Genomic DNA, 17500 nt, shown 5'->3' with positions numbered 1-17500 from the left:
TCTCTCTCTCTCTCTCTCTCTCTCTCTCTCTCTCTCTCTCTCTCTCTCTCTCTCTCTGTCTCTCTCTCCCCATAGGCGTTATCTTCTATTCCAGCGCAGGTAGACAAAGGGAAACATAAACACAAAAACAGAGACGGACAGGGAAGGAGGGAAGGAGAGAGGCCACCATCGGCACATTACGGTTAGCGATCGATGCATCTCAATCAGTGGAGGATACGAGGATACGGGTGCAGCTGAGACCATATCGACCTGTGTGATATATCCAAGAAATCCGATTATCCCCACTGCTACTACCTAATGTACATCACCACTGCCAACAAGATTCAGAGTTCGATACTTTTACGTCACTTATCCTGCTCTTTTATTCCTCTTTTATAGCTGTTGGTGACATTTCCTTAAGCTTTTCATCACCATTACGACCAACGCAGTCATTAATAGTATCCTTTACACATTGACACTTGGAACACTCATGGACTTCTGCGCCACTTCTCCACAATTTGCAAAAAGCACTAGTTTCGGTGATCTCGGTTTTCAAGGATTTTTTTTTTCTTACGGTTTTAATGACAGATTAACGAGATTTATTCATTATTAATAGATACTTGTTTTCAAGGATTTTTTTTTTTTTACGGTTCTGATAAGGGATTGATAAGATTCCTTTATTATAAACAGACACGAGTTTTCAGTTGTAATTAATTGTAATTTTACGATTATAGTGGCGGATTGACATGATTTCTACATTATCAACTGTTAAAGAGATTTGAGGACTCGGTTAATAATTTGTTGCTCTTAAAAATAGTTGAAGAAAGCAAAACGTTACAGAATCAGGTTTTTGCAAGTGACACCATCTCTTTTTCTATTCTTCCTGCTGGTGGTGTCTATTTCTTCCGTCTTCCATCAATGTTACCACTATCTATTGCTCACTAACACTAATTACAAACTTTCTTTCCTTCCATCTTCTATCACCACCACCATCACCTCCATACAATACTCAATTAACGACATCAATCTGCGTCTACGTACTCATGACAAGCCAACACCAATAACACCACCACCACCATCATCATCTACTACTTTTATCACCAACATCTTTTGTTTTGTTTTTCTCTCTCTCTCTCTCTCTCTCTCTCTCTTTCTTCAGCTAACAACACATCTTTCCTTTCTCCCCATTTTTCCCTTTCTCCACCAGGCCACCTTCTACCACCACCATCAGCACCTCCCACTAGTACCAGCATTAGATATACGTCAATATTGATTATCGTGTGGTGCGGCCTAACAGACAGTGTAAGGAAGAAAGAGAAGGGAAAAAATAGCAAAAAGAAGGAAAACATTGACAATATCTCATCACTACTTCAGATTTACTTCCACTTTGATGAATTTTAAATAAGCATCTGCCCTACCTTTTAATTTCTTCTTGGCGGGGAGGGAGAGACACTGGAGGTTAAAACGTCAACAGGAAGGGAAACTGTAGAAAGAGGAAAGACAGTGAGAAAATGAAGTTAGTGTCACATGTAGCTGTCCTACCTTCACTCCTCTCCCTCTTGTATACAGAACACCTGTGCGACCGAGGAAGAGAGAGAGAGAGAGAGAGAGAGAGAGAGAGAGAGAGAGAGAGAGAGAGAGAGAGAGAGAGAGAGAGAGAGAGAGAAAAAAACAATAACTATTACAAGCAATAACTATAGGAAAAGAATATATTTGGTGATGACGATTACGATGATGACGATGATGATGATATGTTGAAAAATACGTAAAACCAAACCACAAAGTTCCCCAGACCTCAATACACACAGGACGCATTGGCCAGTAAGAGAATGAACAGAAGATAAACAAGCGCTAATTCCTTTCAAATCTTGTAGGGAATCTGCAGTTTCAGTAGGCCTTTTTCTTTCTTTTTTTCTTTTGTTGCCCTTGACAAGTCTCCCTCTTGCATAAGAAAAAAAAAATCTTGTGAAAAATACGAAAAGCGTTAAGAGATCCCTAAATCAAATATTGGCTCTAAACTTCTCTGCAACACGAGATAAAACACGGAAAATATAAGCAAATAAATCAAATGATCTAGTTTACAACTCAGTAAAAATGGTGAAAAATGAGCGCAAACGAATCCATGTGTTGAATACTGAGCCAAACATTCTCTGCACGATAAAATTAAAAGAAAAAAAGAAAAAGAAAGAAAGAAATGCAGCAAAAGTGTTAAAAAAAATAAGGGGGAAGGAATAAAGAGAATACATGAAGCTTGCAAATTAAGAACAATTTATATATATATATATATATATATATATATATATATATATATATATATATATATATATATATATATATATATATATCCTGTGTAAACATGAAAGGAAAAACAGGCAAAGATATCATGAAAATAACATGCAATAACAACATCCTCGTTAATTCCCACGCAAGCAGTTCGGAGGGAAAAATGAAATGTGATATAAAGCAAAAAAAACAGATATGAAGTAGGAGGATGAGAGAAAATTTAAAAAATGACAATAAAAAGAATGTAAAGTATAAACATGAGAGATCAAAAGAAGAGAAAAAATAAAACTAATTAAAGAAAAACAAAACCCCATATAAAGTAAAGCGAATTCTGAGGCATTGGAGATGAAATAGGAAAAAAAGAGAATGTAAAGAAAAGCGAAGGAAATAAAGAAAATATTATGAAAAGACAGAACAGAATACAAGAAAAAAGAAGACCAGGAAGAAAAGATAAGACGAAAGAAGACAAGATATGAAAGAAGAAAAGAAAACAGAAGAGAACTGCACCGGTATTAAGAGGAAATGAGCAAAAATGAAGAAGAAAAAAATGTAGATGTGGATAAGAGGAGCTGAGAGAAGACGAAAGAGGCTGCAAAACGCAAAGCAATAGGATTACAGACGAGTAAAAGATGAAAAAGAAGAAACTTCACTGCAGTAAGAGAGAGAGAGAGAGAGAGAGAGAGAGAGAGAGAGAGAGAGAGAGAGAGAGAGAGAGAGAGAATTATCCTGTCATTTCTTAATCCCTATCATTCAGTGAAGATATAGCAAGTCTTTACCAATTAGAAAACTGCCAAAAACTGTAAAATTCATATGAGGAAAACCGGTCAGCGGAACAAAAAGGGATTTGTTGTCTTGCTACGTGGAGATATTAAAACCTAAAGTCACAAGTCTGAAAACACTATTCCATCATACAACACACGCACCGCCACCATAGTAATACCAAAAGCACTGTCAAAAACAAAGAATAGAATCGAAAAAAACTATCAAAACAACCTATCCAAACACTACTTCATTACGACAACACCCACAATCATCCTTATATGTACATTAAAACATTTCCAGTCACAGCCATCCTCATCGCTGCCACCATTTTCCGCCAACCAACTTGTCATCAACGTTGTCCCTCTTTCCTTAGTCAATATCTTCCCCGTAGCGCAACCAATCTTCTTTCCATCTTGCCCTAACCTCCTCATGTGGTCCGCAGTGGAGTCATTACATACACCGATACGTTAGTTGTGCAAGAAAGCGAACACCCCTCTCTGTTAAATGATTGCCATTCAAGCTACAATAGGCTAGCCTTTCTATTGTTAAAGGGTTTTCTTCCTACACTGATCTGCAGATTCTTTGATTTTTAATTTGTGGTAGTTTTAATTCCTTTTCTTCTTTAGTTATCGTTATTAACATTGAGATCATTATCATAAATTATTTGGATGAAAATAAGGAAAAGACAGATTATCCCTTATCCAACTAAGGTACAAAAATACATCATATTTTGGAGGTTGTAGGACAAAAATGTCTTAAAAAGTTGTAAATAATTGTGGAAAACATGGACAAGCCTACAAAGAGATAAATTTGCATCTTATTTTTTCATTACTTGTGTGTGTGTGTGTGTGTGTGTGTGTGTGTGTGTGTGTGTGTGTGTGTGTGTGTGTGTGTGTGTGTGTGTGTGTGTGTATTCATGCAATCATTTTTCTTCCGGTGATCTGAATGTCAACACAGGAAAATAAAAAGATTGTTTGATAAAGGAACCCTACTTCTCCCGCTGAGTCGCCTGAGTGGCTTTCAGTTGGTGACCCAACTCCAGCAAACAGACCCTGAATTGTAGAGGATGCCATATAGTCTGATAGGATGAAGTGACACGCTGCTTGTCTTGCTAAGTATTTCCAGGCAGACAGTCGAACCCTGGCCCATTAGATCGTGAGTTACAGCTTGCAATTGCTATCGCTGCGCCACCGAGAGTCCCTTAGGATACCGCATCTTCGTTCCCTGTTTTTTACCTACTGCTTCTCCTCTTCCTCCTTTTCCTCTTGCTTCCCCCTCCTAATTCTCCTCCTCCTCGTTCATCTGGCAGGTGGCGACACAAATCAGATTAATGGCAAAGTACCCTAATTACATCCCTCCAAAGTTTAAATGCCTCCCTAATTTTTAGTCCTAAGGGTTTACGAAATAAGCAAATAGAATAGAAGCAGCAGAATTTTCACTTTCACTGTTTCACGAGGAGTATCTGACGAGGAGAGGTCAAGGTGCAAGCCAATATAAAAGTTGTAATATTCTTTATTTTGAGTGGATGTATTTTTCTTTCTGTCCGTCTGTCTTGTATTGTACTTAATTTACCTTTGAATTAACCTTTCCCTGCGTCTCTGTTTCTCCTCTAATACATGTTCAATTTGCACTCCTATTCTATCTAACACATCAACACACACACACACACACACACACACACACACACACACACACACACACACACACACACACACACACACACACACACACACACACACACACACACACACCATCGCTACCATCAAAGCTTGGAGGAATAAGCCTACACGTCAGCCATTCAACCTTGCACGAATAAGCCTACCAAGAATATAGGTTCAGAACTTGATGAAAAAGATGAGTTGTTGTTTTTTTTCCACGGACGAAATCATTTACCCGTATAATTATTTCATAATCTCACGCATCAAAGCACCTACGCCTCTTCTGCTGACTCTAACCTCTCACTATGGCAATATGCTCCCTGTTGCTGATAATATGTATAATGAGGATGAATAATAGTTTGACGAGCGTACATGTATATACACGCATGAATCTTGTATACGCACGAACATCATTCATATATATACACACATACTTGAGGTGATTCATTAATTAGTAGGTAAACAGTTGAATAGACACGTAGTTGTTGAAGCTGGCAGTTATGTAATAAATAACAAGCTCACTAAACCAAGATAACCATGATCCAAATGAGGCACTAAAAAAAAAAAAAACTGAAGACAAAACAATGTTAAGATTATTCTCTCTCTCTCTCTCTCTCTCTCTCTCTCTCTCTCTCTCTCTCTCTCTCTCTCTCTCTCTTCCACATAAATATCTTCCACATAGTTCGCTATTAATATCACTCTAATTTCTTCCCTGCACTGGTGGCCGTGTCCTTGAACGAGAGGAGAAGGTGGGAGGGGGAGGAGGAGGAAAAGAAGGAGGAGGAGGAGGAGGAAGAGGAGGAGGAGGAAGAGGAAGAGGAAGAGGAAGAGGAGGAGGAGGAGGAGGAGGAGGAGGAGGAGGAGGAGGAGGAGGAGGAGGAGGTAGAGGAGGGGTAATATGCCTGGCCTATCTCGGTGATCACGCATCCCTGGTGGCCACAATGAGTGACTGCTGACATCGTTGGTTCAGACACCACCACCATCACCACAACTACCACCACCACTACCTCTTTCACCACCGCCGCTATCATATACCACTACTGCTGCTACTACTGCCATTATTTACGCTAGGATCACTTTTATTACTATTCCCGTATCTACTACTACTACTACTGTCATGACTAATTATCACTATATGACTAACTTAACTGTGATGTGTTTCCATATTAATTCTGCTTACTATTTGATGATTTTCTACAGCTTCAGAAACTCATAAGGGGAATTAGAATAGTGAAAACCGTGTCCATTAATCTTCTGACCTCCATAGACCCTTCCTAATGTCAATAAAATGGTTTAATCGTACACAAACGTTAAGGTAAAAAATGTTTCCCAGTATTGAAGGGGTTAATACAACTTTGACACTCCTACAGCTACTACTATTAATACTACGACTGTCTGTTAATATCACGCAGCTACCACTATTTGTGAAGCTACTAACGTTACTACCACCTTTATTCATACTATCACTATCACGACTGACATCCCTATTATCACCAACATTCCCACCACTACAATCACCGTAAGAAATACAAAACCACCACTACTACCACCATTATTCATAATACAACTACTACTACCTACAATCAACAGTTAGCTAGCCTTGATCAGTAACACAAGCATACTGGGTAACTCAACATCCCGTGACAGGACCTTATTAGTGGCAGACAAAACACAGAGCAGGTTAATCCAATGTCAAACTCACGTCACCACTGCTTGGCCAACTTCCCACAACTATTTGAACACCATTACCAGCACGGGCCGCTAAGTGAACCCCCTCTTAACCTGCCACCATTAATTCTGTACAAATATGGGGATAATAAGATACGACTGGACGAATATCTCTCTCTTTCTCTATCTATCGGGACGAATCCCTCTCTCTATCTTTCTCTTTTTATATGTATGTATGTATGTATGTAATTATCACTTCTTTTTCGTCCTTTCTTTTCTTTTTCTTGCTTTTCTGTTTCTCTCTCTCTCTCTCTCTCTCTCTCTCTCTCTCTCTCTCTCTCTCTCTCTCTCTCTCTCTCTCTCTCTCTCTCTCTAAACGTCATCCCACCAGCCACATATGCGTAAATTATTCAAATAGATAGATCCATAAATGCATTAAAACATACATAAATACATTCATGAATACAGAAGCGTATAGGTCACTGATCCTATGCTGACGTCAGGCAAGAGAGAATTATAGAGAATACCACTCCAAAATTTAATGATGAAACAGGAAGAATTAATGCAACGTATATAGTGAGTCGGTAGAGAGAGCAACACTAATCACCGGGAATAGAAGTTGTGCAGGTAGCAGTGGTGGTTATAGTAGTAGTAGTAGTAGTAGTAGTAGTAGTAGTGGTAGTAGTAGTAGTAGTAGTAGTAGTAGTAGTAGTAGTAGTAGTAGTAGTAGTAGTAGTAGTAGTAGTAGTAGTAGTAGTAGTAGTAGTAGTAGTAGTAGTAGTAGTGGTGGTGGTGGTGGTGGTGGGGGTAATTTAATTCGTTGTCTTTCTCTTTCTCTTTCTCTCTCTCTCTCTCTCTCTCTCTCTCTCTCTCTCTCTCTCTCTCTCTCTCTCTCCCCAGAGGTGTTTCTCGAGATACCACTCGCGCGTCCTTTACTTCGTACTTTCTTCCAGATCAATGAGAGAGAGAGAGAGAGAGAGAGAGAGAGAGAGAGAGAGAGAGAGAGAGAGAGAGAGAGCACACAAACCCATCCCATACCATCCTCTCGTACACAAACACACACACACACACACACACACACACACACACACACGTAACATCCTATTTTTTCTTACGGGCGCTGCAAATTAGACTCAAGGGTGAGATCTGATACTACTTCAGCAAAAACTTCTGAAAAAGTCAAGAAAAACAAGTCTAAGGACGGGATGGGGAAGATGTAGGGGATGACAGGGGTCCTCTGTGTAGGGTGGGGAGAGTCCTCTGGGTAGAGTAAGTTAGGTAAAGGAGAAAGAGAAAGGAGGAGAAAAAGAAAAAGGAACGGAAATTAAGTGAGAAGATGTGGATAGGAGAGGAAGCAAGAAGAGGAAGAAAAGGAGAGAGACGAGAAGTGAGAGGATAAAGTGAAAAGAAAGAGAATAGGAGGAAAATGAAAGTGAGAGAATAAGAATAAAAGAAGGAAGTAAAGAACATTATTTAGAAGTGAAAGAATGTGGAAATGAGAAGGATGGAATTGAGAAGCGAAAAGTAGAGGAAAATTAAGAAAAGATAGTATAAAATAATAAAGAAAGAAAACAGTATAGCAGTGTAGGAAACAAAAGAAAAGAAAAGAAGAAGCGAAGTGAAGTAGTGAGGGAAATCAGAGGTATAAAGGAGAATGCGAAAAAGTACAACTGCGGAGGAAGAGGAAATAAAAGAACGAGAAAAAAAAAAATAAAAGATCAAGGATGGAGAGGAAAGGCAGAAGAGAAAACTACTGGCCATGGAATCTGGAACAAGTGATGGACGAAGAGACCGGATGAAATTGAAGTCAGAGAGAGAGAGAGAGAGAGAGAGAGAGAGAGAGAGAGAGAGAGAGAGAGAGAGAGAGAGAGAGAGAGAGAGAGTGTGTGTGTAAGTAGTAGTAGTAGTAGTAGTAGTAGTAGTAGTAGTAGTAGTAGTAGTAGTAGTAGTAGTAGTAGTAGTAGTAGTAGTAGTAGTGGTAGTGGTAGTAGTGGTAGTAGTAGTAGTAGTAGTAGTAGTAGTAGTAGTAGTAGTAGTAGTAGTAGTAGTAGTAGTAGTAGTAGTAGTAGTAGTAGTAGTAGTATCAAAATCAAAAGTTCTGAATGAGGCTGTACTCAGCACGCAAAGATTCTCGACGAGACTCGCTTAAGAAAGACTCGATAAAAAATATTAGGAAAGCCATGGCTAATTTTGAATAATGTAAAAGTACCAGCAGAAACAGCATGATTAGGAAAAGTATTCCGTAACACTATAACTCTATCTGTGAAGGGATGTATGCTGCTGGCCTGATATGTACCACAGTCAATAAATACTTGGGAAGGCACACTCGTTCCGACTCGAAGCACATCTCGCGGCACGAACTGGCTAACAAAGGTGAAAGAAGCTTACAGTGCAAATGGTGATCAGCGTTTCTAGAGTCTCAGAATGAAATGTTGAAGATCCACCTTTGCAACGCTGCTTCAGATTGACATGGAGAGGGAAAAGAAAAAGGAGGAAAATGAGATGGGAGAGGATATGGAAAGAAGAAAGGGAATACTTGACATGACCAAAAGTTTGATCCAATAACTTTACTTGTGATACACCGCTGCAAAAAATCATCGCTGCAAAAAAGTAAATAAAAAAATAAATAAAAATCATAACAATAGCATCATTTATGTATATTACATTATAACATTATACTAAATGAGATCATTCGAGCTCAAATGCAAGCTTGAAATTCAGAATAGCAATGAGTAGCACACCAATATCTATTCATGACACGAGTTTGCTGTTTTTAGCGGCGTCTTCAGTTTCATTCTCCACCGGCCACATCATCCAGTTCATTCAAAAACTTTATCTTTCAAAACCTGACAATCTCTGCTCCACCGTTAGGAAAAGTAACTCAATCAATTACAGATATTATCACCATAAAAAAAAGTGTTTATGAAATGCCATTAACTTCCCACAGGTATAATTTATAGTTAAGAAATAGCAAACTACAGTCCTTATCACCACCAGAATTACTCAAACTAAAATTTTTAATACGGCCGCTAACAACCTGCTGTTATATATTAGCAACACACACTGAGACGATTAATCACTGAGCCTTAACCCTTCCGTAATGGAACCCATATTTTACTAAAAGTTTTGGGTATGATTAGATTTAGATAAGGTATGATTTCATTTAGATAAGGAAGGTCTATGGAGGTCAGAAGATTAATAGCCAGAGTTTTCACTATTCTAATCCCTACGTAAGTGTTTGAACCTGTATAAAATCGCCAAAGAGTAAGCGGAATAAATATACAAACGCGTCATGATACTGAAGGGGTTAAAAAAAACATGATTAAGATGACAAGAAAGAAAAAAATCTGTCATCTTGTCTGCATCAAGTAAGTGACTAAAACCAAACAACAAGGAAGAAGATAAAAGAATGACACAAAGGCCCACTGAGCCGCCACTTTGTAGAAGAATCTGTGAAAAGAATGAACAGATAACAGGTGACCTATTTGTATGATCAAAGGAGGCACGGCCCGAGAATAGAGGGTTGGCAGAAAATACTTAGCTGTATTGAAACCACATGTTGTCCAATATCTATAAGTAAGATAGAAAAGGGGCGGCAAGTTTGCGAGGTTGAAGCTAAGAGGGTGACAGAGAGAGAGAGAGAGAGAGAGAGAGAGAGAGAGAGAGAGAGAGAGAGAGAGAGAGAGAGAGATGGTGGGGGTTAGAGTCGCCAGATACGTGGGAGAGGGACAAGGCTTAAATCTGACAGACATCTTCTTCTGCACAGATTAGTCACGACTCCTCTTTACTTTTCAGAACCACCTGCCCTACATATCGCCCACCCGTCTATATATTACGCCACTGCTCTCTCTCTCTCTCTCTCTCTCTCTCTCTCTCTCTCTCTCTCTCTCTCTCTCTCTCTCTCTCTCTCTCTCTCTCTCTCTCTCTCTCTCTCTCTCTCTCTCTCTCTCTCTCTCTCTCTCTCTCTCTCTCTCTCTCTCTCTCTCTCTCTCTCTCGTGATCATTGTCGGTCTAGTCATTCTATTTTTGTCTCTTCCTTTGAACATTCGCTCTGCGTTGCATTTTCTTATTCAATTGTCAACGCAATTTACTTGTCTGTGTCCAAGTGCAAAATACTGATATATATATATATATATATATATATATATATATATATATATATATATATATATATATATATATATATATATATATATATATATATATATATATATATATATATATATATATATATATATATATATATATATATATATATATATATATATATCCTTCCACGTGCGCTATTGGTCAATAAAAAGATTAAAAAAATTCAGGCATTCATTTTTCTACGCTTTACATTCTCCCTCAACCCAACGTTTCCTAAGCTGGACTTACAGCTTACACAAGCAGAGGTCAATAGATCAGAAGATTGAGGACTACACTAAACACCGAGTAAATTATACCACGTATGATGAAACCTCTTAGATATCCTGGTCAAATGAAGTTTTTAGTTAATATTCAACATACTCGTGTATAGAAAACAGGCAGTGTATTCAGCCAGAAAGAACTGCAGCACCGTGTTCGATGTGTCTGGGAATTTTTTTTCTTTTATGTAGACTACAATAATGGACTCCTTCCATTTCATAATGTCGTCTTGTTTATCAAGATCGCGAACTCAATAACTGGTACAATCTGGTCGGCACATCCACACACATCCCTCATGATCATGTATCGTCTGGTGGCGACTTCTTCCGACGTGCATTGCAATACTGATCATTAAAGAACGGAGGCTTAACACTGTTCGGCAAAAACAATGAGGACTTCCGTCGCCGGTATCAAATTGTAAAAGTGGATATTGAATAATATAACAAGTGTCGATATCGAACAAAATAACAAATATCCAGCCAAACTATAAAACTGAATAACGTGAAAAGATGACAAACAAAAAAAACAAACAAAGAAATACTTACGTATAAAGCAACGAGAAGAGAACATAATTACAAGAAAATACACTGCTCTACTGCACGATAATTGAGGAAAAATGTACAGGATGAACAAAAACGTGGTATACTTTCTATTGAGACAAGCAAGGGAGGCGGTGGCATAGTGGATAAGGTGGTGAACGTGGGATCGGGCAGACGTCTAAGCGTAGGTTCGAATCCCACCACGTACAGCCTTAAACACTTCGTCATTTGTCGAGTGGTTTAAAGTTACCTACATATCACCATGATACCCAAGTTCTAGGTGGTTACACCCAAGATGAGCTTCGGGGGTGATATGGGCCCTAAGATGGGTACCACTATAAATAAAATTGCCTGCTCCACTAATGGGCGGAAGCTGAACAGCGCTTCCCATACACTCTTCAAGTGTGCCTACAGGCGCTATAGGCCTCAACGTAAAAAAAAAAAAAATACTGGATAACTGGACTGCGTGCACATGATAGACAATGGGTTACAATGACCCAAAGCACTAATACTCTTTGATCTGCCTAGCACCGCGCCACTTAAACCCTTTCACTGCGGTATGCAACACTTTACAGCGCTAAAAATCAATGTATGAAAACTTTGTAAGCATTGATAAGAAAGAGGCCGATAAAAAAATAATCAAATTTGCGATTTCTAGCCAGTTTAATGTTTAGAGGTGGCTGTGGAAGAAGAAGAAGGTACGTCTCACAGTAGTTAGTGATGAATAGAAAATTAATCAAATAGCAGTAAAACGGTTAACAAAAACATCCTTCCCACTTTTGTACGTAAAACCGATAAGAAAGAGGACGATACATAAAAAAGAATTAACTTTGTGATTTCTAGCTAGTTTCATGTTTAGAGGTAGCAGTGGTCGAAAAGGTACGTCTCACAGTAGCTGGTGATTAATTAAAGAGAAATCAAATAGCAGTGAAACGGTTAATACAAAAACCCTCCCCACTTCTGCACGTAAAGACTAAAAGATTGTTACACCCAGCATCTCCCGCATCACGGCGTCTGGGTGTGTCTGAGCTGCAGAGTCTAAGTCTAAGCTATTGATTCATAAGCCCTTGATAGCTCTGGACTAAGCCTTTGAGGAAGGGATGAGTGTAGGACATGTAATTCAAGTGCAAATCAACTAAATCCGGTGAAGTGGATGCCGCGTTCTTGCGTAATCCGGACACGATATTCAAGTCCACCATCGAGTGCCCAATATTGATTAATTAATTAACTTACGAAAATGGTTTTGCCTCAACTCCTTCACACGCATGCGTTGTCCCTTCCTTAATTTGTAGTCTTTACATTTCTTCCTTGTATCATTTACGAGTATTCCCTCCTTCCCTTGCCTTATTTATTTCATCTTTCCTTGCCTTATTCACTCTCTCATTCCCTTGCTTTATTTATTTCCTTGCCAAATTCAATCATTTCATTCCTTGTCTTATTTATGGTCTCCTTTCCTTGCCTTACTTACGTTCACTTTTCCTCGCCTTATTCACTAATTGTCTTCACCTCACCAAGAAGGGGCAATAAATAAAAGATTTAAACTTGAAAAGTCACATTTAAAAGAGATAGGAAGGAGTTGATTCTCAAATAGTGTGGTGGATGAATGGAATAGACTCAGTAATAAGGGTGATTCTGCCGAGTCATTAAGGAGATTTAAAAGATTAGACAAATTTATGGAGTAAGATAAGTAGAGTTATATAGGCATATTTCACATAGGGGCTGCCAATTATAGACTTAATGGCTTCTTCAAGATTCCCTTATTTTCTTTAGTTTTCTAACTAATTATTACCTATATCCATCTCCCTATCAGAATTTAATTCGTTTTCACTGCTTATTATTAAATCTTAACTCTACAGTATTCCTTCCAAAAACCTTTATAAAAATTCCGTCTATTTCTCCCAAACTCCCTTCACTGATATTGGTATGTCATATCGATCCTTCTATACATCCTAACTTATCACCTTATCACCTTTATAGAGACTTCCCCTAATCTTCCTTAAAACATCCACTACTTACTCTAAACACTAAACTTTCCTCATTACTACATCTCTGTTCTCTCTTCCATCCAAACCTAGCAGCCTTACATTACGACCTTTCTCAATTCAACCCTTCTCTTTCCTTTCTTAAAACACCCACGCCTCATTTCTCTGAACTTCAACACGCCCCTTTCATCTCCCTATCCTCTACGCACCTACACGAATGTATTTAACTCCCCCTCCCACAAGACCTTCAACATTTACTCTTATCTCCGTTTACAAGTCATGCCGCCGTCACCCACATGTCAGCTGCCCCCATAAAAGCACTTAAATCCTTCACATTTACCCGTAAAATAAAATGGGTTCTCAAGAAAGAGTTTGCAGTGTGTTTGGGTATAAACTAAGAGAGAGAGAGAGAGAGAGAGAGAGAGAGAGAGAGAGAGAGAGAGAGAGAGAGAGAGAGAGAGAGAGAGAGAGAGAGAGAGAGAGAAGAAGTAGAATGTCGGAGGAGTCAGTGGGTGGATGGAATGGGGGAGGAGTCAAACAGAAATTCAGGGAAGGAAAGAAACAGACGAAGGCAAAATAAAGAAAAAGGAGACAGTAGAAAACGATAAAATGCAGATCACGGTCACTTGAATTTCCAGAGTGGCCACTGGAGAGAGAGAGAGAGAGAGAGAGAGAGAGAGAGAGAGAGAGGTACAGTGGAACCATGCGCGTTTTAGGGGTCCGAGGGGTCTCCAAGCACACGGGTTCGAATCCTGTCCACGTTCTGAGTGTAGGTTGGGCTTCCTCACTCGGGGCAATGCTTTCCTAGCGGGTGGGCTTTGAGATAGGAGGTACCCCCAAAAAAGTATCCCCTTTAGCCCATAAATTCCCGTGAAATGCCCACATGGTATAAAGAAAAAAAAAATCAACCACCAATCTTACAAACTTCGAAAAGAAAATGAAAGAAAAAATGATTCCATAAACTTAAATATAAAAAAAACAAGTATAACATGTGATAACTTATTGCTTATAGAATTTCTTATATCGATGCAAATAGAATAAGATATCTTCATCATTTCAGTCAGGACATTTCAAAGTTGACAAGATTTCTCAGAGGAATATTCAATTTTTTTTTTTTATTCAGCTTTAATTCCTTGACGAGATTTTGCAAGGTATCAAATTCTTCTTTCCATCCAAAAATTAAACAAAACAGAACTCACTCACAAATTCTTCTCCAGCAACTCTCGAATATGGAAAAGGTCCAATACACCTTTATTTTTTTCGTTTTGTTCTATTCATTATTTTCTTTCCACAAGCTTAAAGTATATAACCTCTCTCTCTCTCTCTCTCTCTCTCTCTCTCTCTCTCTCTCTCTCTCTCTCTCTCTCTCTCTAACTGCAACTCCTCGTGTGGTGGTCAAAAAGTCGAGATGAGTTGAGTGTTTTGTTCCTTCCTCCCTCCCCCCCCCTCGTCCTCTCAGCACTCGAGAGTAAAGGTGATGTACTACCTGAGCGTACCAAGACGTTTCACAGCCTGGCAATACGTGCAGGTAGCAGTGTTGTGTGTAGGGTTAGCCATTACAGCCCACGCAGGTAGTGGAATAAATCTCCCTTCCCCTACGTAGGTGACACCAGTGAGCTAGTTTAAGACCTATGATACACTTCACTACTTTCCAAAGCTCTGTTATGCCTCATTAACGTTTCTGTTGTTCCAGCAGGCCGTACTTATGACAGTTGGGGAGGCTGCCAGGTTGCCCCAAACGGGGAGGAAGGGGACCTGGTACGCACCACCACCACTCGCGAAGAAAGCGGTCCAACGACCAGTCAACATACAGCACAGGGCGGCGAGAGTTAGCCGGTACCGCCCACACCACCCCCGCCACACTTCACGCCACCCGCAACGACCACTCCTTCGCAGACTCCACCACCACGCCCTCCAACACCTACCATCTAGCACCGGAGGCTGAACTCGAAACATCCAATGCCACGGGGCCAACCAGCAGGCCGCAGGCAGCACTCCAGTGTGTCCGCCAGCAAAGCCACTTCAGTCTGCCGGAAGCACAGTTAGAATGCGCCAAAGCTCGTCTTGAGGAGCCGGAGACAGAGAACGGTCCCGACTATAGTTTCCAAGATACTTCCACCACTCCCCTCAGACTTATGGAGGACGGGCGGGAGAACCATGAAGGGATCCTGCTCAAAACGCTTAGGCCTTATAGGACCTACTCCCTCCGCGTGGCAAGAAAGTCGTCCCCTCACCACCAGGAGCAGGACAGCAGCTTTAGTAATGGCCCATCAAGGAGCCACTTCGGCCTTTTTAGCGGCCAACAATTTACAGGGGATGACAACACACATAAAAATAACTCTTCGGGCGCGTTGTCGCCCAAGGGTTGCTCCACCATGGTACACTGTAGATCATGTCAGACCATCACGGCACGGGGCACCACGCCGGACAAAGAGCGGGACGAGGTGCGGGAAGAGCCGCAGGAGGAGGAGGAGGCGTCTTCAGAGTCGGAGTGTTCTGAGGCACATTCGGAACTGGAGGTGATCATGACCACTGCCTGCTAGCAGCGCTTCCTCCTCACCGCCACGCAAGTCCTTGCCATGCAGGCACCTCCCTCACTCGGTGCCACCAGCCGCCCTCGCAGCAGGAGAGGAGACCTGCTTCCTGCTGGTAAATTACGCAGCAGATAAATCAGTGCTCGGCCCCATTTCCGCCAGCACGCCCGCAGCCTCACGCCCATCCCTATCGCTTTCACGAGGTCCCGTCGCCACAGGCAGGCAGGACGCCCCCTCCCCACTTCTGCGGTCGGACTCCATTTATTTGTTACTTACACAGACCACTCGCGCCTTGATATAATTAGGTTAAGTCTTGGTAGCTAAGCTTTATGTACACGTTTGTTTTAGCCTATTTGCGTAACAGAGGGAACAGCGACTTGCACGCTGGCTGACCATGAACGACACTTTAGTGGACAACACTTACAACTTTATTCTTCTTTAAATATTTGTTATTTTTAGCTCTACGAGGCTGTCATTACACTGCTTACAGAAATTAAGTTATCGATGCTTCCTGTGAATAATTCCAATCATCCCGAAGTTCAGTGAAACCAAGAAAATGTGACCCAAAAATTCAGACCAACATGGTACAGATACACACACTTCCTGGAACGTCCCTCCCCACCATTACCCCGAGAGGTGTCAGTGTGAGGGGCCAAGAAGAGGTTCCAGCATCATATCGCCCCACGCCAGAAGACCCTAGAGGCGCGCACTTAAATCTAGAGGGCGCTCACCATGCTGGCAAGAGGCCACGTTACTAGGGGAGCAAGGCGACACCCTCCCGCCTTAGGCCTTGACGGGGAGTTAAGCAATAGTGATGTGTGAATTCCCCGCGACCCTCAAAAGGTCCACTAAAAGCAAGTTAATGGCCTACCGCCGAGGAGAAATAAAGCAAAACCTTCCGAAAGTCAATTATCACAACAAGGCCCAGGTCCTCCCCAATGATATGGCAGGCACGCCGAGCCTCCCTCACACCATAGCGAGGCTGTCAAGAGGCGACCGATCCCGCAACCTGATAATGTGATAACACTTACCTCAACCCCGTCATCCCAGTCCCTATAGAGTCTGTCCTCCTCCGTTAGTGTAATCCTGCTTGTAGCTTCCCTAGACCGTTAGTAGTCTTGCTATAACGACTGTAGATGTTAAGCTGTGTTTTCGGCAAGTACAAACTGTGATAGGAGCATTGGAGAGCATGGCACTAAGAGCATTTAATTGTTAATCGTAGATGTGTAAGAGAGATCCAGCTATATTCCTGAATGGCATTCATTCTATACATTTAAGGTGTAAAGTTAACTCGTTAGTTTAACTCAAAACAGTGACTTGAACCAGCATTTGTTAGACCATAAGGAAACAGAACAGTGCAATGACTTCTGAACCACCACTACGTAGCACCTGAGCCGAGGGACACGAGCCTGAAGGAGACGAACTACTACCAATACCACCACCACCATCAGCCGGCTCTCTCTCGTGCGTAAGGAGCAGACGAGGGCCCAAGTTAGCGGGAGCCCTCAAGAAGTCGCTCACCATCCCCTCCCCCTCCAAGAGAAAGATAATTATGGGAATGAATGTATATTTTTTTATATGATGCATCTTATGAACAGTGTATATCCAGTTTGTCTACCTATACTACGTCACTTTTTCTTTTGTAGTGAGTGTCCTCGCCTAAACCGCTAGCTATATGCGTTAAACAA

At 40.9% G+C, this 17500-nt stretch overlaps 1 protein-coding gene across 3 annotated transcripts in view; it reads left to right on the top strand.

The window, feature by feature from the left end:
* LOC123508136 (PDF receptor-like) overlaps positions 1 to 15107 on the top strand; it is a 310821-nt gene extending 295714 nt beyond the window's left edge. For 2 of the 3 annotated variants that reach the window (XM_045261650.1, XM_045261652.1), the window contains exon 13: positions 14972 to 15103. In XM_045261650.1, the coding sequence (XP_045117585.1) occupies positions 14972 to 14987 (16 nt within the window). In that variant the 3' untranslated portion in view covers positions 14988 to 15103. Of the gene's footprint in view, positions 1 to 14971 lie in introns of all 3 variants that reach the window. The other variant, XM_045261651.1, reaches the window with a different exon arrangement.
* Positions 15108 to 17500: the final 2393 nt, after the last annotated feature.

Source organism: Portunus trituberculatus, chromosome 24, assembly GCF_017591435.1.
Source record: "Portunus trituberculatus isolate SZX2019 chromosome 24, ASM1759143v1, whole genome shotgun sequence".
Taxonomy (NCBI): domain Eukaryota; kingdom Metazoa; phylum Arthropoda; class Malacostraca; order Decapoda; family Portunidae; genus Portunus; species Portunus trituberculatus.
The sequence above is the reverse complement of the archived record's forward strand: the minus strand, read 5'-3'. Positions and strand labels throughout refer to the sequence as shown.